General features: G+C 38.5%; 1 protein-coding gene across 2 annotated transcripts; it reads right to left on the bottom strand.

Moving 5' to 3' along the window:
- Nucleotides 1-4,460: 4,460 nt before the first annotated feature.
- Nucleotides 4,461-23,824, bottom strand: gpr182.S (G protein-coupled receptor 182 S homeolog). Of its 2 annotated transcripts, none has more exons than XM_041584404.1 (2): nucleotides 23,736-23,824; nucleotides 4,461-5,750 (listed from the first exon to the last, which is right to left on the bottom strand). In XM_041584404.1, exon 2 carries the CDS (start codon nucleotides 5,740-5,742, stop codon nucleotides 4,615-4,617), a length of 1,128 nt encoding a protein of 375 aa, XP_041440338.1. In that variant the 5' UTR covers nucleotides 5,743-5,750; nucleotides 23,736-23,824; the 3' UTR covers nucleotides 4,461-4,614. The 2 variants fall into 2 exon arrangements, with proteins under 2 accessions (XP_041440338.1, XP_018105541.1); XM_018250052.2 differs by lacking the exon at nucleotides 23,736-23,824 and adding an exon at nucleotides 8,784-9,058.
- Nucleotides 23,825-24,149: the final 325 nt, after the last annotated feature.

The raw sequence follows: 24,149 nt of genomic DNA, 5'->3' as shown, positions 1-24,149 counted from the left end.
TTTATTGGTATTATTTTGACACTTTTTTTAAATAGCCACTGATAAAAGGCAGGAAACCATTTAGTGACATTCTTCAAATGTTTGAGTGTTTTTGCCTTTTAGACAACAATGAAAGCTGTTTGGAAAATCAAAGGGCCATCTGCTGAGTTACTTGTCAGGAAAGGAGAGGGTGTTCCTGTTTAGGGCCCCTTTCAGATGTTCTTCAGTTTCAGCACACTGTCTTATGGGAACTAATCAATTGTATGAGGTTCTCCACTTATGTAAGTTATAGGTCCTGCTGACATTGGACAAGCATGAGATGCAACGGGATTCAGAGAGTTTTCATTTAGAACAGTTGGTGGATCTGTAGGTAAAATGTACTTCAGAAGATTCAGTAACGATTATACAATTATAGGAGGTTCAACACACCTGTACAAGGGAAAGTTATACAGTGTGTACTAGCGTAGGAATGGATTGGCAGAGAGGCACGGCACCCTGATGCTTGGTGTAAAAAACATAAAACACTTCTTGTGTTTCAACGAGTGCACAGATAATCTTCAATATTGCCGTTATATTGTCTTTTGATTATTATTCATAGAAATGAAAAACCCTGCATATCCTTAGAAGTCACCTTGAAGTTCCACAACCTGTATAAAGGCACCAAGTCTGCTGCTTTGCTCTAAGTGACTTTTAATATCTTTGTATTCACAGTATGGGTTATCTTCCCATCATCTTTTAGGGCTCTTACACATGAGCGTTTTTACCTGCGCTCCCCTGTGTTCCATTTTTCGGCGTTCAGCCGCAGGGGAGCGCAGGAATAGACGCATTTAATTATTTCAAATGGGGCTGTACTCACACAGGCGCATGTAGGCGCCGAACGCAGGAAAAATGCAGCATGTTGCGTCTCAACCTGCGTTCGGCGCCTACACGCGCCTGTGTGAGTACAGCCCCATTTGAAATAATTAAATGCGTCTATTCCTGCGCTCCCCTGCGGCTGAATGCCGAAAAACGGAACACAGGGGAGCGCAGGTAAAAACGCTCATGTGTAAGAGCCCTTACTCTTAAAGCACTAATTATACGTCCAATTTCACCTGAATAAAAGGTAAATGCAATCACAGTTCTGCACTAGATCAGGTACAAATATCCTGTGTGCCATAGGCCTCAAAGGGGTTGTTCACCTTTAAGGTAACTTTTATTATGTTATAGAATGGCCGGTCCAATTCTAAGCAACTTTTCAGTTGGTTTTTATTACTTCTTTTTTAAATTTTTTTTTAGTAATTTGCCTTTTTCTTCTGACTTTTTGCAGGATTCAAATGGGCATCCCTGTACCCTTCTAAAATACAAATGCTCTGTAAACTACAAATGTATTGTTATTGTTACTTTTTATTACTGCTCCTTCTATTCAGGCCTCTCCTATTTATATTCCAGTCTCTTATTCAAATCAGTGCATGGTTGCTAGGGGAATTTGGACCCTAGTTACCAGACTGGTTATGCAAATTGAAGAGCTGCTGAAAAAAAAGCTAAATAACTCAAAAGCCTTCAATAATAAAAAATGAAAACCAATTGAAAATTATCTCAGAATATCACTCTCTCCATCATACTAAAAGTTATCTCAAAGGTGAACAACCCCTTTAAAGCAAGATGGCAGGCCAACCTTCTACTTTTCACTACTTTCTGTAACAATTACATTAAGGGGCAGATTTATCAAGGGTCAAAAATGGAAGTGAAAAAAAAGGTTTTTTTGGATTAAATTTAGCAGTTGTCGATCAAATAAAAAAAGATCAATCGTAGAAATCGTTTGAATTGAACGATTCGAACGATTTAATCGACCCATCGAACGAATATCAAAAAAAAACCTTTGACTTCTAAATACTTAGTCAAATGTTGACTATAGGTTCTAGGAGGTCCCCATAGGCTAACATAGCAATTTGTCAGGTTTAAGGTGGCGAAGTGTCGGAGTCTACGTTTTTTAAAGAGACAGTACTTCGATTTTCGAATGGTCGAATATTCAAAGTAATTTCAATTCGAATTGAAGTCGAAGTCGAATTTGGCCTATTCGATGGTCGAAAATTCACTTCGAATTCACTTCGACCTTTAGTAAATGTGCCCCCAAACATATATACAGTATTCTCAGCACAACTTCTTTCCAACCAACAAGCTTTTTCATTTCTAATAATGGTCTGTAGGACTGGACTGCAGATCGGCTATGATGTGTCTTATGTGTACTTTTACAATTACTTGTTCCTTCCCATTATTGGGAAATAGGAAATAATAATAATAATAATATCCTTCTACTGAGACAAACTGTGGCAGGTCCCACTTTCATCTATAAATGCAGGCATGCAGAGATAAAACGGTATGCACACAAAAAGCTTTGCCTTTAATACTGCATTATTTCTTTCTTTATTTTATTACAAAATAAATAGAAGACCCTTGCATATAGAACATGTAACAGAAAACAGCTGGGTGACTAATGACTGTTCTCACACTTGATTACACTTTAGGCAGTGCAGTAACTACTGTTGAGCGGGATATGCTGGATTGCACCTGGGCCCCCAACATGCCCCCTGGAAGAGCGCCCAATCTCATTTGGGCATGCAAATATATGTGCAGTTTCATTTATGATGAGACTCCATCACATCTCCTTTTGGCTCTGAGAGGGTGCAGACACAGGTGTAATCGCACCTCCTGTAGTTACGCCACTGACTTTAGGAATAGTCATTATTATTTTCAAGACAGTAAACTCATATGCAGGAAACTTGAACTGCAAGATGTTTTCCTATGGCATATAAATAGTTACCATACCATATCCATGCTGTAGAAAGGTTTCCAGCCTTTTTGTGAGTATGAGGTTCATAATTCCTTTCTACCCTTCAGTTATTTTTAAAGCAGTGATGCACTCAACATCAGCTGCATTATTCCATGGTCATGTATAAAGTGACTTTCTGAGCAGTCTGTGCCGAACACCCCACAAACACATTGCCTGTACATCAACATAGCTTCAAACTGGCAACTTCACATCTATCACTAAAATGATCCTGCAAGAGTACACAGATAAATGTAGTTTAATGTATAAATGTATATGTATATTTGGCACACAGCATTAAGTTACATATGTACAAATTTAGTTTATGCTGATCCCCCTTTTTCTCTCTGGGTGTGATGACTCTGACCACAGGCAGTCACTAGTCGCTGCTTACTGCATGTATTAAACATATTAGATGTACAACTTCTAAACCTAGTTAAAATAAAGTAATATATGTCACATATGAGGGTAAGACCTTTTTTCATTCACTTCACAGAGGGTTAGATTCACAGTTCTCTGTAGTGTCCAGTGTGCAAGATGAATACAATTGGTAGAGATGAGCAAATCCATAGAACATCAGTAGCTTGTATTATCAGGAAAGCTAACTCTGTCCAGTTTGGTGTCAGGTTCACATTCACTTAACCATGCTTAGCTGGCAAAATCAAATATAAAAAATGTTCATATACCTAGGCCTGGATTGGCCAAATTAATGTTCTGCTGATGGTACAGGTGCCAATCTTCTTAATGGTCTGTTTGGCCTATTATTTTTATAAGCCCACTGATTGAAAATGAACCTGCCCAGGACTGCAGGGAAACCTATTTGCTGTTTGAATAAACATTTCAGGTTTTTAGTACAACAGCTTAAACAATATATAGTCACTGATATATTACTAATAAAAATATATAATATACAGGTCATATCTAAGATAAGCTAATATATAATCTTTAACAATTATCAACATGCTTTAAAAAAATAAGCAGTTTTTTTTTCTCACTCCCTGTTTTTCTACATTTAGATTAAATAGCTTTTTGGCTTAATTGACATAGTAAAAGAGTCATTTAATCTTTTAGCCTTTTAATCTTTTTGGAGAAAGGGTATTAGATTAATTCCCCATTGCTATTAATTAAAAAAAAGCAGGGCAACCAATAAACAATCAAACAAAAGAGTTGTACTGGGGTACACAAGGGTAATTCCAACATTATGTTAATTAGCCTATAAATTTGGCTATTAGCCTACTAAGCAAAGGCGGGTGCTTGTGGATTGCTTCCAGGCATTTTTGAACTACAAAGCCCAGACTTCAGCCCTCTGAGAATGTTGGAATTGTAATGTTGAGTTTGAAAGCCATTTCCTCTTTCCATAGGATGATGTCAGTAACCTGGTATAGTAGGATGTGCTTTATTTATCCAGATAACATGATTCAATGTATTTTTTTTTCTAGAAATTGTGGTTAATGAATTATATAGTGAATAAAGTACCCCCTCTTGTAAAATATAAGGATATTATAAGTTACCGAGGAGTTTCATGACCATATAAAAACACGAGGTCATGGAACTCCGAGGTAACTTTTAATATCCTCATATTTTGCAACTGGGGGTACTTTATTTATTATAATACACACATTTCAGTGAGTCATGTGACAGAAATGACATCAGAACTCACCGTTTATAACTGATGACATCAGAACTCACCGTTCATAAGGATATAATTTAAAAGATATTCATGGCTTTTGTGTATTATATGCATATAATATGAGATAGAGCCCCAGAATGGTGGATTATATAATTGATAAACAGCAAATAACCTTTTGTCTACAATAATTATTCTATCTTCATGGTATAGGGAGTGGGTGCATATGATTGGTCGGTTGAGCTCCCTCTTTGGTAATTACTATTGAATGGTCAGTGGTTGAAGTGGATCGCTCTTCTTTTCCATCAACGGTTATCTTTTCCTTGGGAATATACTTAACCACCGCATTTATGAACTTGCCTTTGAAGTCCTTACTGAAGAAGTTGTAGAGGATTGGGTTTACCACACAGTGTAGCAACGAGATGCAGTCAATCACCTCATAGAAAAAATAGAGAATATGGACCAGCTGGCAGTGAAGGAATATGTAGCTCCCATGGAGTGTTAATACAAACAATATCACGTGATATGGAAGCCAACTGAACAGGAACGTCAGTATATAAGCGTAGATGAGACAACAGTGCTTTCGACTTTCAGGTCTTCCAGAACAGCGAATGTAATAGGCAGTCATTAGGTTAAAAACAAGGATTATAGAGAAGGGAATCAGAAACCCTATAATAACAGTCAGTAGACTCACAGCTATAGCCCATTCATCATAGGACTCAAGTGGTGCCATGAAAACACAGACAGGTTCTACTGCATCCATCAGCTTCATATGAACCACCTCTGGTAAAGGTAATATGGCGGCTAGTACCCAGATCCCAATACAAAGAGCCCGGCGTATCCTTTGCTGATTTTGCCTCCAGAAAACTGAAGAGGACACTAGAGTCAAGTAACGGTCGACACTTAAAGCCATCAGGAAAAAAATGCTGCTGTACATGTTGGCGAAATAAAAGTAGTGAGTAAATTTGCATAGGAAGCCACCCCATAGCCAAGTATATTCCAGCATGGTTTCTAACATCCAAAAAGGTAAGGTAAAGACCACTCCAAGGTCTGCCACTGCCATGTTGAAAATATAGAGATTGATTGAACTCTTGCTTCTTCGTGACTGCCAGTTGACCCATAATACAAGGAGGTTTCCAGCCAAACCCCCAACAAATATTATGAGATAAAGTATAAACAAGAGGACCTGCTTTACATTTTCATTCAAATCAACATCACATGTTGAAAATGTCTGATTGAGAAAGTACTCAAGGTCTGTCCAGTTGTGGATGTAATCATAGCTGTCTTCAAAGTTATGCTCATCTTGGTGCACACTAAATTCTTCAGCCATTTCAAAAGCTAGAAGGGAAAAAATATAGTAGCATTATTCTTATGTCACATGTTTCCTTCTTCCCACTTAGAAACAACAGGAGGAATGTGATAACAGGTGCAAAGTTTACTCCTGGACTAGTAACTCATAGTGCTAATGTGTAGTAATAGGCTGGCACAAACAAAAATCTCAGCAGAGCTTTATGCGTTTCATGCCTTACGGGCATTTAGTCATGGGCCTGTAAGGCACGAAACGCGTAAGGCCCTGCTGAGATTTTTATTTTTTTTGCTAAAATAAATACTTTTAACTGCATCAATCTACGGAGTGTGGTCTGGTTTGTGCCAGCCTAATACTACACATTAGCATATTGTTTGCCTCCCTGAGCTGAAGGTCTGGGGCTTGAACACCTGGACCCCCCATTATTTTTGGTAAGTTAACCCCTATCTCTTACCACGCTCGAAACTATAAAAAGTCTGCATATTTTTTTAAATGATGTATACCGAAAAGTTGCTTGAAATTATGTTTACTTTTCAAAAAGCTATGTTTTTTTGGAGTTTCCCTTAAGAAATGGTTGGACAGTTTCACAGAGTACATAAATTAATGTAAACGTTAAGGTAATTTTAGTTTTTATGCCAATTACATTTTATCGAATGCTTAAAGGAAATGTACATCTAAAATCCAAATCCATCAACTCAACCACCCGGTCAAATGACAAGAGCCTGAGAATAAACACAATTCATTCAACCAGGGCAGGAAATGTTCACATACATTTTCTGACCTTACATTAACAGAATACTTTCACATAGGGACAACATGTGTTGTGAACAAACACAGCAGCCTGGGACAGGAAGAAATGACTCAACAAACACATCAAACACCTACTGCTGAAGATGCAACGGGCAGATGTGACCACTGTGCTCCCCTCTGTCACTTCGTTAGCTAATAACGATCACAGTTTGCAAATCCCCTTCTCTTATAATTTAAATACATTTATTTGTACATTTTAAATGTGAAGAGGGTAATAAATAACTGAAATATAGTAAAAAAACAAACTTTTTACTGCCGACTATGAAAACAAACGCGGCACAGAATTACTCTGTAAAATCTACACCAGACTATTAGCTCTTAGGAAGACAAAATAACTGATTACTATCGTTTTCCTTTAGACACATAGGGGCAGATTTATCAAGGGTCGAATTGAAAATTAAAATTTTTGAATTTGAATTTGAATTTTAAATTATAATATTCAGGTGTATTTTGGTGTAACCCGACTAGGGAATAGTTAAAATTCGGATTTAGAAATTTATCATGTACTGGCCTTTAAGAATTCGAATTTGACTTTTCGCCACTTTAAATCTGCCGAATTGCTGTTTTAGGCTAAGGGGGACATCCTGAAATCAATTTGAGGTTGTTTGGTGGCATCTGAAAAATCAGATTTTGATTCAAATTTGATTCGAGTTTGCAGGTCGATCCTACTCACTCGAATTGAAAAATTTTTTATTTTTGATCGAGTTTATAACTCGGAAATCGAGTTTATGGGAGTTTTTATAAACTCGAATTTGACCCTTGATAAATCTGCCCCATAATATGGATTTTTAGTTATTAAATAATCGAAATAACGTTATATATATATATATATATATATATATATATATATATATATATATATATAATTACTACAAAATGGCTCTTTAAAATCTAATATATACATCATTAGATACCAAGGTATAATATGCAATAATTAATTGCTGTTACCCTTGGTTCTACATTCGCAGATAAAGTGTTTTGTGTGATTAAAACATAATGGCCTCCTGCTGTTCAGCGTATAAACAGATGATCTAATAAATGTACTTGAGTACTTATATAGCATTATTACTGCACTAATGTGCTGTACACAAAATGTTTCATAAACATTGATTCCCCCTAGAGAAAAATAGTGTTTACTTGATCGCACGTAGTGACATAGGAATGTTATCCAGGTTTCACCAAAATAATGTCTTACAAAGGGACTGAGCAAAACCACCTGGGGTTTGGGACCTGTCCTCTCAATCTCATCTTATACACCTAGGGGCAAATTTACTTATGGTCGAATATCGAGGGTTAATTAATCCTCGATATTCGACTGGCGAATTGAAATCCTTCGACTTCGAATATCGCAATTCGTTCGATCGATTAATTTCCATTGATCAAACGATTTTTCTTCGACCCAAAAAAGATAGCAAAGCCTATGGGGACCTTCACCATAGGCTAACATTGACTTCGGTAGGTTTTAGGTGGCGAAGTAGGGGGTCGAAGTTTTTTTTTAAAGAGACAGTACTTCGACTATCGAATGGTCGAATAGTCAAACTATTTTTTAGTTCGAATTTGTAGTCGAAGGTCGAAGTAGCCCATTCGATGGTCGAAGTAGCCAAAAACAACATTCGAAATTCAAAGTTTTTTTTATTCTATTCCTTCACTCGAGCTAAGTAAATGGGCCCCTACTAGAGAAGCATTCCACAAAAGACAAAACAATTGCCTGAGTGAACGTATATATTAATGAAATAAAGGGAAATAAACTACATTATTTGCCCAAGGTCACTAGTCACCTAAGATGTGGGACCACATCTTATATCAGTTATATCAGCCTTACTTTATTTATCTTGAGGAGCACATCAAAAAAAAAACAATGGCCATAGGGAAAGGTAAAACATAACTGGATCTATTGCATGAGACTGATGTAACTCATATTAATCCCACCACTATCACACTACCAATAAGGGAGCCAAAGAATGCAATCCTATTTTACAAATACAGTAGCACAGCCAGGGCACAGCGTTGACAAAGAAGCTACATAATGAAACTGGCATACACACTGCAAATGATAAAACCACATATTCACATATAACTACTGTATGGATAATAGAAAGAAATATTATTGCAATCTCATATGTACAATATCAGACATTATCTTAGAATTAATATATATAATAGCATGTTTTCCTTAGGTGGCATGCTCTTTTTATATTAGCAGTATAATCTACTTTCACTTAGTCTGATAAAATGTGACCTAAATGAGCTCTTACCTGACAATAAGAGAATGCAAGCTCAATACAATCACCTAGTCCTGGCTCTGTGCAGAGGCTTTTCCTCTCAGCTGTAAATGAGGCTTTTTTTTCCCTAAAACTTGCTAATAATGCTTCCATTCAGGAAACGATCCACAATATCCTGATATTCCAAACATTGCTTCTAGAGTTGCGTCCCTGGATATCCTCCAATGAAAACACAAACACCTTCTAGGACCCTCCAAGCTACTTAATGAGTCTGTTGCCTTGTCAAGAGGAGATATTAAGAAATGCAGCTACAGTTGACTGAGAGTGTTAATACGTAGTTTGTTTCTCCTAGGAGACAAACTGTGTGAGAGGGGCTGTTTATTTTCATAGCCTGTGCTTTGGATACAGAAAGATTAACACCGCATTGTCCAGCTTTGCTCGGAAGTTTTACATACAAGAGAAAAATGTAAAAATCGGAATTTCAGCTCTTGAAGTGACGAGGAGCAGCTTTTTGCCATTCTCAACTTGCCTCATGGCTTCAGTGTCCCGTATGGTAATCTCAATTGCAGAAAGATCCCTTATTTGGAATACTGGCGATCCCAATCTTTTGGGTAATAAGTCTATACCGGTACTGGCAGATCAAACGTGGGGAGGCAGATTGAAACAACAACTGGCAGTTGAAAGCAGTGAAATTCTGTTCTACCCTTTATTGTCAATGAGGCTGCCAAATTTTAAATGTAATTTAAAAACTCAAAGTGAAAAATAAGCTTGATCGCTGAAGTTCCACTTAGTTAATCTAAACAAATTGAGTTTTGGAAGCATAATTTTGCCCCAAAACCCTCATATGTTGATGGTTTGACCCTTAGGGGCCAATTCACCAAGCTCAAGTGAAGGATTCGAAGTAAAAAAAACGTTGAATTTCTAAGTGTTTTTTGGGCTACTTCGACTACGACTTCGACTTCAAATCGAAGGATTCGAACTAAAAATCGTTCGACTATTCGACCATTCGATAGTCGAAGTACTGTCTCTTTAAGAAAAAACTTCGACCCCCTAGTTCGCCACCTAAAAGCTACCGAACCCAATGTTAGCCTATGGGGAAGGTCCCCATAGGCTTGGCTAAGTTTTTTTGGTCAAAGGATAATCCTTCGAGACATTTGATTCGAAGGATTTAATCGTTCGATCAATGGATTATTCCTTCGATCGTTCGATCGAACTTTTTTGCTCAAAATCCTTCCCCAGTCGAATATCGAGGGTTAATTAACCCTCGATATTCGACCCTTGATGCATTGGCCCCTTAATGTGGGAGCTGAGTGTTGTAGAGAAATACAAGGTTCTGCATTTAGGTTTTTTTCAATGAACTTATTGCACTAATTGTATAGCCATAATTTGGTTTGGAAATTCAGTCAAATGCTAGCACTTTTTGCAGGACTGAGCAGTGTTGAGTCGCGTTGATCCAGACCTACAAACATCTGTGACATTCAGGGGTCCGTTTACTAAAGTGCGGTAAATCTGACTTTAAGTTTCCGCATGTTATTGCTGAGAATATTTTTCCGCCATAATATTCGCAGCGACTAAATCAACTAAACAGCGATGCGCTCAGAAGTCATTGCGATCACTTGCGGTAACTACGTTAATGAACCAGCTTTACGTTAGCGTTAATTGCGAGTTGTGAATTTTCTGTTGCCAAATTACGTTTTTGCCAATATTTATGCTATAAAATAGTCTTGTTTTATGGAGGTTATTATGGCAATTTTTACTGTGACATTTATGGCCAGAAATGCATCTTCAAAACTCATAAACTTTATTGACTGATGATTATACCATCCAACAACATCACCAGAGTAACACCAATCAAACATGTCTGCATCATATAAACCCTTCTGCCATTAGAATCATATGAACAAGAAATGATACCAGTCAATCTCTTTGCTTCATAGAAATGCACAGTTTAATGTAGCCAATCACAATGAAACCAAAAAAGCGTGGAGCCTGACGAATCCTTGGACTGTGATGCCGCTGCCAATAATTCGCCTCTGAGATGAAACTGATGCTGTTGCACCAGATAGAAGCAGACGCCAAAACATCCTGTCAGCAATAGCTACAGATCTCTCTCCTGTCAGCAAAGAATGATGGGTAAAAAAAAAGAAGTATTATGGGATATTTCCTGACCCTTGAGAATTTTCTGGTGAAAAAATACTTTTACGTCACTACATAGGTGGCGGTAAAATGTTGCGAATATTCTTGCATAAATTTAGTCTTTTGCACATTTCGCTGTTTAGAAAACCAGGCGTTAATGTGTACGTAGCGTTATTTCAGCGAATGTGATAACTGGTGAAAACATATTTTTGCGCAAGAAAATTTGCAAATTTATATTTACCGCAGGTTAGTAAACTGGCGAAAACATATTTGGCGACAAATTTGTCTGTATTTTGTGCGCATATTTTTATCGCGCTTTAGTAAACGGACCCCTAAAGCTCTAGACAATGAAAATTATGGTTAGGATTTAGAGAGTTGTAATTGCCACTTTCTAAATGCTAAAAGCAACTTGCACCTGATTTGCGTCAAACCCCAAGCACAGAAGCATCTGTTTTGACACAACTACAGCAAACGCAACTCAGAGAGCAACCACAATTATGTAGGAATTATGGGAAAACTGCATTATGGGAAAAAATTGCACTTTGCTCACTGTACTTGCATTTGTAAATAACACAATTTTCAATTTTTTTACAGAAGCGTTGTTTTAATATATACATGTACATGGGTGACTGTGGTGGGGGGGAAGGGGGGGTACTTGCCCCTCCTGGAGTTCAGGTCTGCTGCCTGTAAACAGGACTGTTTCGATATTGGAGTTAAAGTGCCAATATAGCTAAACACCCATTAGATAGGCTTGAGGGGTTCACCCTGCAGTCTAGTCAATCCCTGTGCAGCTGTACATGATTGGATAGACTAGAAGAATTCACTCTGCAGCCCAGCCAATCCCTGGGCAACCGGGAAAAGAGCAGTATATACAGGCAGGAGGAGTGGAATAAGGTAATATAGTGCTTTAGTTTATTATAAGTGAAAGCTCCTGATTGTAATCTTCTAATGGGTTGTGTGTGCCTGCCATGTACATGTGTGTACTTACTATACCTGGAATTGTGTGTCTGGTCCTGACCCAAATCTCCTTTTGTGCTGCCTAAAGAATTCTGTATTAGTTTAAGTATTGTCATAATTTCTCTACCTGTAATGTCTTTACTGCTTTTGTGGCAGAGCCTGTTTGTGTGCCTGTGTATTAGTCCTTGAGTAGAGCCCGTACTGCCGCCAGTACCAGCACTATATTTATTGTCCCTTGCGTTCTCATTAGAATTGGTGTCTATCCAGCCATGGCTTCTAGGGGCATTACAAATTAACTCAGACCACTGATTTTACTGACTGTATTTACTCGCTTGTGTTCTCTGGAGTATTATAAAAGGGAAATGGCACTTTATTATTATCCCACATACAGTATCTCTTTATTGAATTGGTACCACTTTTACACTGCCATGTGTTCTGGTCTATTATATACAGATCTGCCCCTATCTTTTTATCTTATCCTTTATCAAATCCTCATTATGCTGATTAAAAAACAAATTTTTTAAAATGTTTAAGTAGTGGGGTGCCTAGCCAGAACCTTCTCTACTATGCATTTAGGTGAGACTGAGATTTTTAGTCTATGGAAGCTGCAAGGTTATTCATCTAGAAGGCAGTGACAAGAATGCTGACAGAAATACATTCAATGAAATCTGGAGCATTTTCCAAGGATTTTAGCATGCAGTTAGAGTTATGGATTGGAATAAATCTAAAAAAAACTTTTAAAGCAACTCTAAATAGCAAAAAGTAAAATACCACTGTAAAATAAGAACATTTAGGGGCAGATTTAAATAGGGTCGAATATCGAGGGTTAATTAACCCTCGATATTCGACTGCCGAATGTAAATCCTTCGACTTCGAATATTGAAGTCGAAGGATTTACTGCAAATAGTACGATCGAACGATTAAATCCTTCGAATTGTTCGATTTGAAGGATTTTAATCCATCGATCGAACGATTTTTCTTAGACCTAAAAATTGTTACAAAGCCTATGGGGACCTTCCCCATAGGCTAACATGGCACTTCGGTAGGTTTTAGGTGGCGAACTAAGGGGTCAAAGTTTTTTTTAAAGAGACAGTACTTTCGATTATCGAATGGTCGAATAGTCGAACGATTTTTAGTTCGAATCATTTGAATCGAAGTCGTAGTCGAAGGTCGAAGTAGCCAATTCGATGGTCGAAGTATCCAAAAAAATCATTCGAAATTCAAAGTATTTTTTATTCTTTCCTTCACTCGAGCTAAGTAAATGGGCCCCCTACTGTATAATGTACATTGTAATAGAAATACATGACACAACGGCATATAAAGGGCACATTTACAAAAGGCTTGGTGTGATCACAGGAGTGCTGAGGAGAGACAGTTTGTGGCTCATAGAACCCCATGCTTCTACTGTGTCCTGAACCCTGAGCGAGATTCTGGAGCAAAGTGTAAATAATCAGTGCAATGGGTAAATGAGCTTGATGGGTTTTTTTCAAAGATATATTTATGTGATAAACACATAAACACACTACCTAGTATTAATTCTTCATCTACACTGCAGTTTTTGGGCTTCAGAGAAAGTGTAATTTCAGTTATGAAGTCAGGTTTACAGATGGGTTTGTTTAAACACTTTACGGGGCAGATGTATGAAGGGTCGAATATCGAGGGTTAATTAACCCTCGATATTCGACTAGGAACTAAAATCGTTCGACTTCGAATATCGAAGTCGAACGATTTAGCGCAAATCCTACGATCGAACGATCAAAGGATTATTCGTTCGATCGAACGATTAAATCCTTCGAATCGAACGATTCGAAGGATTTTAATCCAACGATCGAAGGAATATCCTTCGATCAAAAAAACTCAGGCAAGCCTATGGGGACCTTCCCCATAGGCTAACATTGAGTTCTGTAGCTTTTAGCTGCCGAACTAGGGGGTCGAAGTTTTTCTTAAAGAGACAGTACTTCGACTAGTCGAATCGTTCGATTCGAAGTCGAAGTAGTAGTCGAAGGTCGAAGTAGCCCATTCGATGGTCGAAGTAGCCCAAAAAACACTTGGAAATTCGAAGTTTTTTTTATTCGAATCCTTCACTCGAGCTTCATGAATCGGCCCCTACATGTTCTACTGCCTAAAAGAACCATGTAAGTTTCATTTCACACGAATGATCATTCCCAAAGTCCAAAGTTTCTTTGAATTCCTTCTAGGCTTTGAGCTTAAAATACAGCCCTTTTATTATTTTTATTAGCTGGGTGCAGAAAAGGGTGGTTTGGCCAAAGCCATTACTTGTGAATTATGTGTGTGTATACAACATTTTCTTGGCACTCCACAATTTGTTAGGAACACTAGCGTGATAACATGTAGAGCTCAGGGGGGACATTGGCAAAAAAAATCTACATTTGGCTGCCTGTGATGTTATCCATTTTATCCGAATATACCACCTTTGTTCCTTCCCCCATCTATACTATATATTAAATATAGTACATTGAGTGAAGGAGTCTCCATCAATCAATGTTGTAAAGATGATTTGGCCTGGGCACATTCAGCATGGGTACATTAACATTGCTCCTATGCTGGAACTTCAGTATCATGTCACTCCTTACTAATGTCAACATGGTAAACATGATATGTTTTAGTGCTAAATTAAATTTAAAAGTCCTGCCTGGTTCCTGAGACATAGCCTAACTGTAGTTTTCACTGTGCTATTGAGTGTAAGTTATCTGATATTCTGGTTTATTGACTCTTTGCATGTGACATCTCCTAATTGCTGCCTGCCCTAACTCCTTACTTCCTGGTCCTAACAGACTTGCAGCCCTGACAGCTGCCTGTAACATGGTTTACAAAGCATGAACATAATTATATGAAGATCTGATCATGATTATATGAAGATGAAGCTCTGGTTCTTCTTGCCCTGTCAATAACAGCTACCCATTAGAGAGCTCCATGTGAACAGAATTTCAGCTTCCATTTATGCAACTACCCCCATTAAAGGTTTTTCCCCATTTGCCCTGGTCATGACCATGTGCTTGATACGTGAAGCTCTTATGGAGTGGCAGTCTCATGCACATCAATAAGTGCTGTCCTTGCAGTATAGGATTTCTGCAATAATTAGCACATCTACTCAATATGCATGCAGTAAACTTGAACTTTATTCCTTTGCAATATAGAGTAAAACCCACATTTAACATTTTTCATGGGATAAGAAAAAAAATTGGATAATGCATTTTGCATTATATATTGGCGTGACCTAAAATAGTCTAAAATGAGGGAAAGCGTAAAACCAGCTTTTCAATATGCCTTTAGCATACTGTACAATCTCCCCAACCTAGCAGAATGTTGAACGTATTCTTTCTGGCTGCATTTAAGACTCATACAACCTTCATATAAATAGGCAATGGCCTGACATTTTTTATCTCTATTTTCATGTAACTGCCTTTTGCAACTGCCTAACATCTTGAAGCTGGTTTACAATGTTTTTGAAGAGTGAACTAAGCAGTGACTTTTAGCTGAGTCCTGTCTGCAAGCATCAGTACTAGTGATGAGCAGGTCAGGAAAAATTCCAGACTCTAACCCACACCAGACCCTAACCCACAAAATGTTGCCATTGTAGGACCACTCCCAAGCCATACTCCCGTCTTCTCATTTTGTACACTACTTTTGTGCACACCTTTTGTTCCAAGACAGGGAATATTTGGGAACAGTGGATGAGTGCACTTCTTCAGTCTTATTGGCTCCCTTTCCTTTAAATACTTTGTGTGTATTTCAAGAAAATTAGCCTATGATTAAGTGTCCCTGCATGACATGAAACGCGTCAGGCATTATCATTTTAGATGTAGTGTAAAATAAAGTCTTATATTTTTATATTCCATTTTTGGCTCTTGGATTCTACTTTTGTTGAACGTTCCGGATTGGTGCCTGCCTACTGCTGTTTTTGTCGTGAATTACTCCCCTATGCTGAAGGTCTGGGGCATTAGCACCCAGACCCAACTTGGAAAGCGGTAAGCTTATACTAATGATTCGATAGATTTATGCTTTTCGTGATAATTTGGTTTACTGACCACATCCAACCCTAATACGCAATGGTTGGCCAAATTTTAGGCCAAATTTTATATCTTTATTTGTAATGATTGTGCAATCTATATATGGACAATAAAATCATTTTACACCATCTTTCCCCGTCTGTAGGATACTGTATGATGGCTGTAATGAAAGGATGGATGATCATTCTAACCCACTACTCAGTTTATTTGGAATTCCGACAAGGGATGCACCAAATCTTTTTAGCAGGATTTGGATTCGGCTGAATCCAACTGATCTGAACCCTCAATATCATGTGACTTTAGATCACCTGATTAAATGGGATCTTTTTTTCATTTCCCCCTTTTGTTTCCTAATTTGCATATGCAAATTTGGATTTGGTTTGAGATTTATCTGACTCCCTCTGGAAAGTGTGCAGGATTGCCCAAAATTTAAAAATATAGAGATTTGTTGTGTCCCTAAATCAGACAAAAATGGAATAAAAGAGAGAGTGAGACTAAATAATCTGTCTCCTTATATAGTGGGTGTAAAGATTAAAAATATAGACATATATATTAATGTATCCTAATATAGTGTTTATGCAAGGTTACAAAAATGACACACGTATTGAATTGCTACAGAAATTTGGTGATCACGTTGTATCAGCACCTCTCAACTTTTTCATGATTGAATGGCTCTGTCTATTGTTCAATCCAACATTAATTTCTAGGCATGTAATGTAGAACTTGCTTATAAGGACGAGCAGCTGCCATTCAATCGAAATTGCAGACTCTATGTGCAGATCATAAACCAGAAAATGATGCATTAGCTTTGGAAAAACTTAAGCCATATTATGCATATTTCTCTGCTAGCTATTGTAAGGCCAGAATGATTTCTAAGTGGCACCAACTAGCAGTCCTACATGCAGTATGCTCTGATATAACCTGGCAACACAATACATAAACACATGACAATAGAACAAGGAAAACTGTACATTAAAGGCCACAGCAGACTGATTAGAAGCTAGAATGTAAGGGAAAAGGGCTGAATTAATTTGAAGGAAATATAAACTGAAATACAGGGTTTGTTGGGTGTCATTATGAAATGTTCTTTAGCAGTATTAGAGTTGTGAGGGGTCAAGGCGCAAAAGTAAAACTAAGAGAGTGAAAAACAATTCCTGGAAGATCCATTTTCAAGACACTGCAAGGAAGGAGAGAGACAGGAAGAAAAAAAATCAATGAGACAAGGAAGCCGCCAGCAAAGATACAATACTTCCTGAAAGGATACAATTTAGCAGTGCCCCTAAAGAATAACACAATCCTGCTGACTAAGGGGGTTGAAGTATTGATTTAGTACACATGGCTACACAACCAGGGCCGATAAAGTGACCTTAATATTCAGAATAACCCATGATAACTCTTTGTCCTCCCATCATTCATAGATTGTGAGTAGTGATAAAAACCCGTTAGACAACATCCAACTAGTGTCTGGACACTGCAGATATCTTAAAGAAGAATGACTAGGTTTCAATAGTGAGAAAGCCACATAGAGAACAATGCCTTGTATAAATTTAGACCTTAACATAACAACTACATAACAGGGCAAAATGACGCACTGGCTGCTCCACGGCAGTAATTTCAGTAAATATTAGCGCAAAATTAGTGATGTTTTACTATAAAATCTGACTTTTAAATAAATCACAAATTTTTCGGAATTGATTATACCCCGAGGATGGAAATCTGAATTAGAAAATCCGGCATCTTAGACCTGTCGAGGTTGCACATCAGTCAATGGGAGAAGTGCCAAAGTTTCTTTGAGGTGCGCTGGGTTTCGTGCAGTACACCAAAGTTTGGGAGTTTTTGGGCAAAAAGCATAAGAAATCTGAGGTTTTTTTCCTGCAAAGCAAATATTTGGGAAAATTTAATAATTAATACGCAGAAAAAAAACAGTATGGATTAGATCAGAGTTTGTAGCTGGAAATGTTGAGATAAATTCAGACTTTGATAAATAACCACCTAATACTTCGGTGCAGATTTATCAAGGGTCGAAGTGAATTTGAGGGAATTTACGAAGTAAAAAAATTCGAAATTCGAAGTAATTTTTTGGATCCTTCGACCATCGAATAGGATACTACGACATTGACTTCGAATTCGATTCGAAGTAAAATAGTTTGAATATTCGACCATTAGTTAATCTAAGTATTATCTCTTTAAAAAAACGTCGACTTCAATACTTCGCCAAATTAAACCTGCTGAAGTGCTATGTAAGCCTATGGGGACCTTCTACAGCAGTTTTCTATGTTTTTTGAAGTCGAAGAAAAATCGTTCCTTCGATCGATCGAGCATTTTTAAGGAGGCCTGTAAAATACCTAACATTTGAAATAACTGCATTTCTTTTTCTCAACCTGGCATAACCACTAAAGTCAAGTGAACAAATGTAGGCACCATAGAATGTTTACAGTGTAAAAACATTAAATGCTGGTATTTGCACTGCTCTTGTGTAACAACTGTTTTTATATTAGTGTTTACACTCGGATACAGATTTGCATAAAACAATAACACAGATTCATGAATTTATGTGAATTTACATGTTTAATAATAATAATAATAAATCATTAGCATACAGCTGATATTGCCATTTTAATATCAAGGAGTTGTTCGCTTTTAATATGAGGTAGAGAGTGATATTCTGAGACAATTTGCAATTCGTTTTCATTTTTTATTTATGGTTTTTGAGTTATTTAGCTTTTTATTCTGCAGCTCTACTGTAGGCAATTTCAGGAATCTGGTTGCTAGGCTCCAAATTTCCCTAACAACCATGCATTGATTTCAATAAGAGACTAGAATATTAACATGAAAGGGCCTGAATAGAAAGATGAGTAATAAAAAGAAGCAATAACAATATGTTGAGCCTTACAGAGCTTTTGTATTTAGATGGGGTCAGTGACCCCTATTTTGAAAGCTGTTAAGAGTCAGAAGATGAAGGCAAATAATTAAAGAACTATAAAAAGTAAATTATGAAGACCAATAGAAAAGTTGCTTATAAGTGGCAATTCTATAACATACTAAAAGTTAACTTAAAGGTGAACTAACTAAATGTATAAATACTGTATGTATATGACCAGATGGATCAGGTGAGACCTGTCCCATAAAGCCAAATGCAATTCAGTGAGAAAAACTCATCTCACTATTTATGACATGGAAACTATTGGAGTCTATGGGAAAATAATTGAACTGAATTAGGATAAAAGTTTTTCCTCCTCAAATTGAATCTTGTCCCTTTTCTCGTTGATTTGAATCTGGCCCATAATGTATAATTAACTTGTTGATTTATACATTTAGTAAACTGTATATTTAAATTGCTACCTTGGGGCCCTGAACTACAGTACATGGCTACTTCCAGCTTTGAAAGTAAGAAAATGTTTCCAACTGGGTACAGCAATTGCTCAGTCTACCCTGTATGTATATGAGACATCACACATGTCAGAGGTGTGGGATTTACAGTGATCCCCGGGTATGGGAACCATTCATTAGCTACATGCTATAATTATATTGCATACAGTCTATTCAGGGCTTTAGTTCCCCTTTTATTTAGCCTTTAGATTACATCAAATGTCTGAATCAATAACATGTTGTGAAACATGTTTTTTCATTCATTGCATTTATTTTTAGCATTGTGTTTTAGCACACAGTCCTAAACTAATTATGTGCGGGCCGACCCGTAGGTTTACCTGCTGGTCGGACGGCTTCAGGTCGACCTCGCACTGCTCCTCGCAGGTGCGGGTTGAGCTCTTCTCCTGCTCTCCCCGCCCAGCACCTTCAAATCCCGGCATCCGACTCCGACCGGGGTCCGGTTTTATAGTCTCCCGTCTGCTCACCCTGCCCCTTTTGTGACGTCATCGGTGGGGCGGCGGGTCTATAAAAGGACCCCGGGCGGTCGCGGGCTGCAGCAGGGCTGGTTAGGGTCGGGTGCGGGTCAGGAAAACTCTGACCCTCACATCACTATCCTAAACATTAATGTAAACAAATGCAGCAATGTGCAATGGCTGAACTGAAGTGCACCTCTCACTGCTGCCTGCCTGTCCTCCCTAAATTGCACGCCTGAATGATAGACAAGCTAGAGAGCAGGAGCGGGATCACCTACGTGCTTCCCCTCTGCCCCCCCATGAATATTGTCCTGCCAAAAAAAGGTAGAACATTATTTATGGCAGGAGTGTCCAAACTTTTTGCAACGAGGGCCAGATGTAGTAAGGTGAAAATGTGTGAAGGCCGACTATTCAGCCTGACATCCATTCCGAGGTAGCTAGCTTGTGATCAGGATCATTCACTCCTGGAGATGTACACATACACAGCGTTTAGGAAGTGGAGTCAGTTTGGACTTCTTCTCTGTGCCTAATTTAGACAAGGAATCACGTATGCCGTAGCAGTAATATTTGGGCACATGATTATTGAAATGATCGTCTATACTGCTGCGTTTATGCTGAAGGTGTTAGCAATAGACACGTAATGGCACGTAGTGATGCACCGCTCTCACATACTTCTTTAGATTATTGTACTGGCACGTCAGTACATCTATTGTCCTTCAGCCCTAAAGACGTATGCGAGAGTGGTGTGTCACTACGTGCCAGTACAGTAAAGTAATGAAGTATGCGAGAGTGGTGCGTCACTATGTGCCATTATGTGTCTATTGCTAACACCTTCAGCATAAACGCAGCAGTATAGACGATCATTTCACTAATCATGTGCCCAAATATTACTGCTATGGCTACGCGATTCCTGATTGCACTGTGCTGGGGGGCCACATTATTATTAATTTCATGATGGGCCGCAATTGGCCTGCGGCCTGACTTTGGACATGCCTGATTTATGGGGTACATACAGGTCTTTGCTCTATACTAAATGTAGAGGCCTATGTCAATTCAGTACGGGGTGCAAGTGTACAAAGAATATGTCAGTTTGTGAACGTCTTTTGCACTTTGCACATTGCCCTGAATTTTGTCAGTTAAGTTAATTTTTCTAGGGTGAAATTTCAGGAAAAATCAGGAAATGCCCTAAAGTGTTAGAGCAGAATATGTTGATTAAAATAGATTGACAATTGGGGCAAAGGTTTAGGGAAAATCATCTTCCAGTGAAAGTGTTAACAGCTTTAGCCAAGAGCATATTTTGATTAGTGGAATTTTCCTAATATTTACCCTGAAAGCACAATATTTTTTCTTCCCTGCCATTCCCCAGACTGGAGGAAAATGATTTGTGTGTGCTTTTGTAGAGTAGAACGTGACAATATTGCCTCTGTACAAACAAGCAATGCTTTGTCTTGTGTTTGAACTCCTCTCGTGGCTCTGTCTCTCTCTTTTCTTCTCAGTGGTGTCTCTTGGCAGGACAGAAGAGTTAGGGATTTCCAAACTGTTTAAACCCCCATGCATCAAATGTAGCCCCTTCCAGAGGCAGCTTTTATACTGTGCATCAACGGTCAACGGCTTAGGTAAACACTAACAGCAGCAACCTCTGCATGACAAGAAGTGATCACACTCCACTGACCTGCTCAGGGGCAACACTGTGGACACTGAAAACAGACAATAAAGAAGCTACAAATATGCCTAGAAACGGCATTATCACAGCTCACTATTTCTTTTATAGCTTCATAAATAATAAGAAAAAAGTGCTGAATATACTGTAAGTATTTATCACATACATTTACACATTAAGTTAAAAGAACCTTTAGTTTCCAATAACTGTTAAGCCCTGTATATGTGCTAATGTAATGGACATAAAGCACTGCGTATCTTGACAGCGCTATATAAATAAATGATGATGATGATGATGACAACGTTTTCCCAGGTCTAGTAACCCATAGCAACCAATCAGATGTCTGCTTTCTATTTTCTTTCCACTTACTAGACTTCCATCAACTTTGGGCCTTTTATTAAGACACCAAAATACAGCATTTCTAGCCTTATTCTATTTTAGACTTTACATGCCCTTTACATGTTCTGAAAGCTTGCTGTGATTATCTTAGTTAGCCAATAAAGGTATCACCTTTATACCACCTTTTTGTTATTTGTTTGCCCTGTTTCTAGGAAGGGAGAGGCATCTTGTATGACTGTGTATATCACTATATCAGTATTTTTGGTGCATTTTGTAAAATCAAGCCTGAAAAAGGGACCTCAGAAAGTGAGCTTTATAAAATTCCTATAAAGTTAGCTATTAAAGGTATCACATTTATATACCAGCAAAGAGGAGTACTCACATAACCAAAACATCAGCTTGAGGGGGACCAGGGAAAACATTAATAGCAGAACAAGTTATTCAAATGCTGATTTTTTTGGTTTAAAAAAACTGCTGCATGTATTCCTGGTTGGTGTGGTACTTTATTGTGACATATATTGTAGGGGTGTGTGAATTTGGGAACCCTCCATACCTGGGGTAGTGATTGTAGTTACTGTTCCCTAGTTTATAAAAGGGGAGGGATAACATTATTCTGTGTGACTGTCTCTTTGGACCCCACACCAGGAAAGGGATGGATCCCATGAATAAGGTACGAATAGTGGCAGTTAGCTCCTGTTATAGAACACTCCAGAACAGGGCCGCTCCTGCCATGGGGTTTAACCCGGAAATTTGGCTCCACTAGTGCAGAGAGCGCTACTGCACTCATTGCACTAGCGATGCTGCCCCTCTTGGACCCACTCCAATGTTGATTTTTAAGCGGAAGGGGACGCTGTTGCCTCAGGTGGCCCCAGGATCTCCCCTGCTCTAGAAGTGTTACTTGTTAGTAAGAGCAGCTTTGTGCTCCTCCCAGGAGGCCTAGTTCCCCAGCACACACCAGTCCATTATATAGTGACTGTCTGTGGCATCGTACAGCCGAGCCAACCAGGCTCCCTAGGTAACCTGCCGATCTACCTTGCCTCCCTACTCGCACACATGCGTGAGCAAGTGTGGGGAGAAGAGCACATGTGTGTGTCAACTATTTCAATGGATTGTGAAGGGCTGCCAAGGTTGGGAACACTAGGGGAAGGAGGCAGATAAGGTATGTGCCCAGCCTTCTTCCATCTTTTAGCCCTAGGCACCTGCCTCTTCTCCCTACCCCTAGTTCCAGCCATGCCTCTGGGATTTGACATTATCCTCATACTTCCAGTCCGAGCCTGTTTATTAAATCTGACAAAGTAGAGCAACTACAACACAACGTGGCAAACACCACACTTCAGAAATTTAAAGGATGTGTTGCAAACATCGGCCATCCCTTTATAGTGTATGTCTCCTATTTAAAGATATCTGTAAGGGATCTAAAAATCTGCAAGACTGCTACTCTAACTCTTTGCTAGCAGCCACTATGAATTGACCTAAAAGGTTAAATCAGTAGTGTTCTAATGCTGTTTGCAAATTTGCATTCACATCGGAATATCATACACAAGGTTTTTATTTTGTTGAAGCAACATGACTGGTATTCTGAGAAATAACGTTCCATTGTGATTAAAAAAATATGGCATATTGAGTGCTTATGTGTGCTTGTGTTTTGCATGTACTCTGAGCCATTTAGTTCTGCAACATGCAGCACCTGTCACTCTAGCAATTACAGGACTACAATACCCAGCATCCACTTCCAGCTGAGCTGGTGAAATGCATTTTGGAAAAGCTTATGCCTTAAGAAAAACAATATCACCATATTAAAGTTTATTTTAGCCTAATCTGGCCCATGGCTGCCCTTTAATAGAGCTCATTGATTTGTGCAGGTGAATTTGCTCCATTAAACAGTAACTGTCCTGCTCAAGACAGAATCCTGATTAGCAGTGAAAATCATGTCTGTTCCTTTACCTTTGTGGGCACATGACACAAGACACAACAATTTAACAGAAACCAGTGGGGCCGGTTAAATATGTAAATCGCTTACCTTCAGAGTAGCTTCAGCAGATGAGAAGCGTTGGGCAGGTCTTGAGACATGTACGAGCTATATGAGAGCGGCTCTCCGAATTAACCAGAAGTAGGGCAAATATCATACAGAAAAGCTTAAATGGGCTTAGACGGATTGTTTGTAACCACAAAAAACAACTGTTTCTTATGTTAACCAGCAACCCTGGGAATGGTGGTACGATACCACTAGGTGTAGAAAAAAAGTATAAGTAAACAAAATCTTACTTTTTAATTGAAAAACCAGGGTCTATGAAATTAAGGGCTGTGCTGGCACTGACGTGTATAGTACTCAGCAGAAGCTAAAGGGTCAAAGCTTGCACAGTACTGGTATAAAAGTGAGGTCCCCAAAATATGGGTCTGCCCTCAAGGGGATCCCAAAAATGTGGATTGGGGA

The sequence above is a fragment of the Xenopus laevis genome, chromosome 2S (assembly GCF_017654675.1).
Source record: "Xenopus laevis strain J_2021 chromosome 2S, Xenopus_laevis_v10.1, whole genome shotgun sequence".
Taxonomy (NCBI): Eukaryota; Metazoa; Chordata; class Amphibia; order Anura; family Pipidae; genus Xenopus; species Xenopus laevis.
Note: the sequence above shows the minus strand (reverse complement) of the source record. Positions and strands in the feature narration are given on the sequence as shown.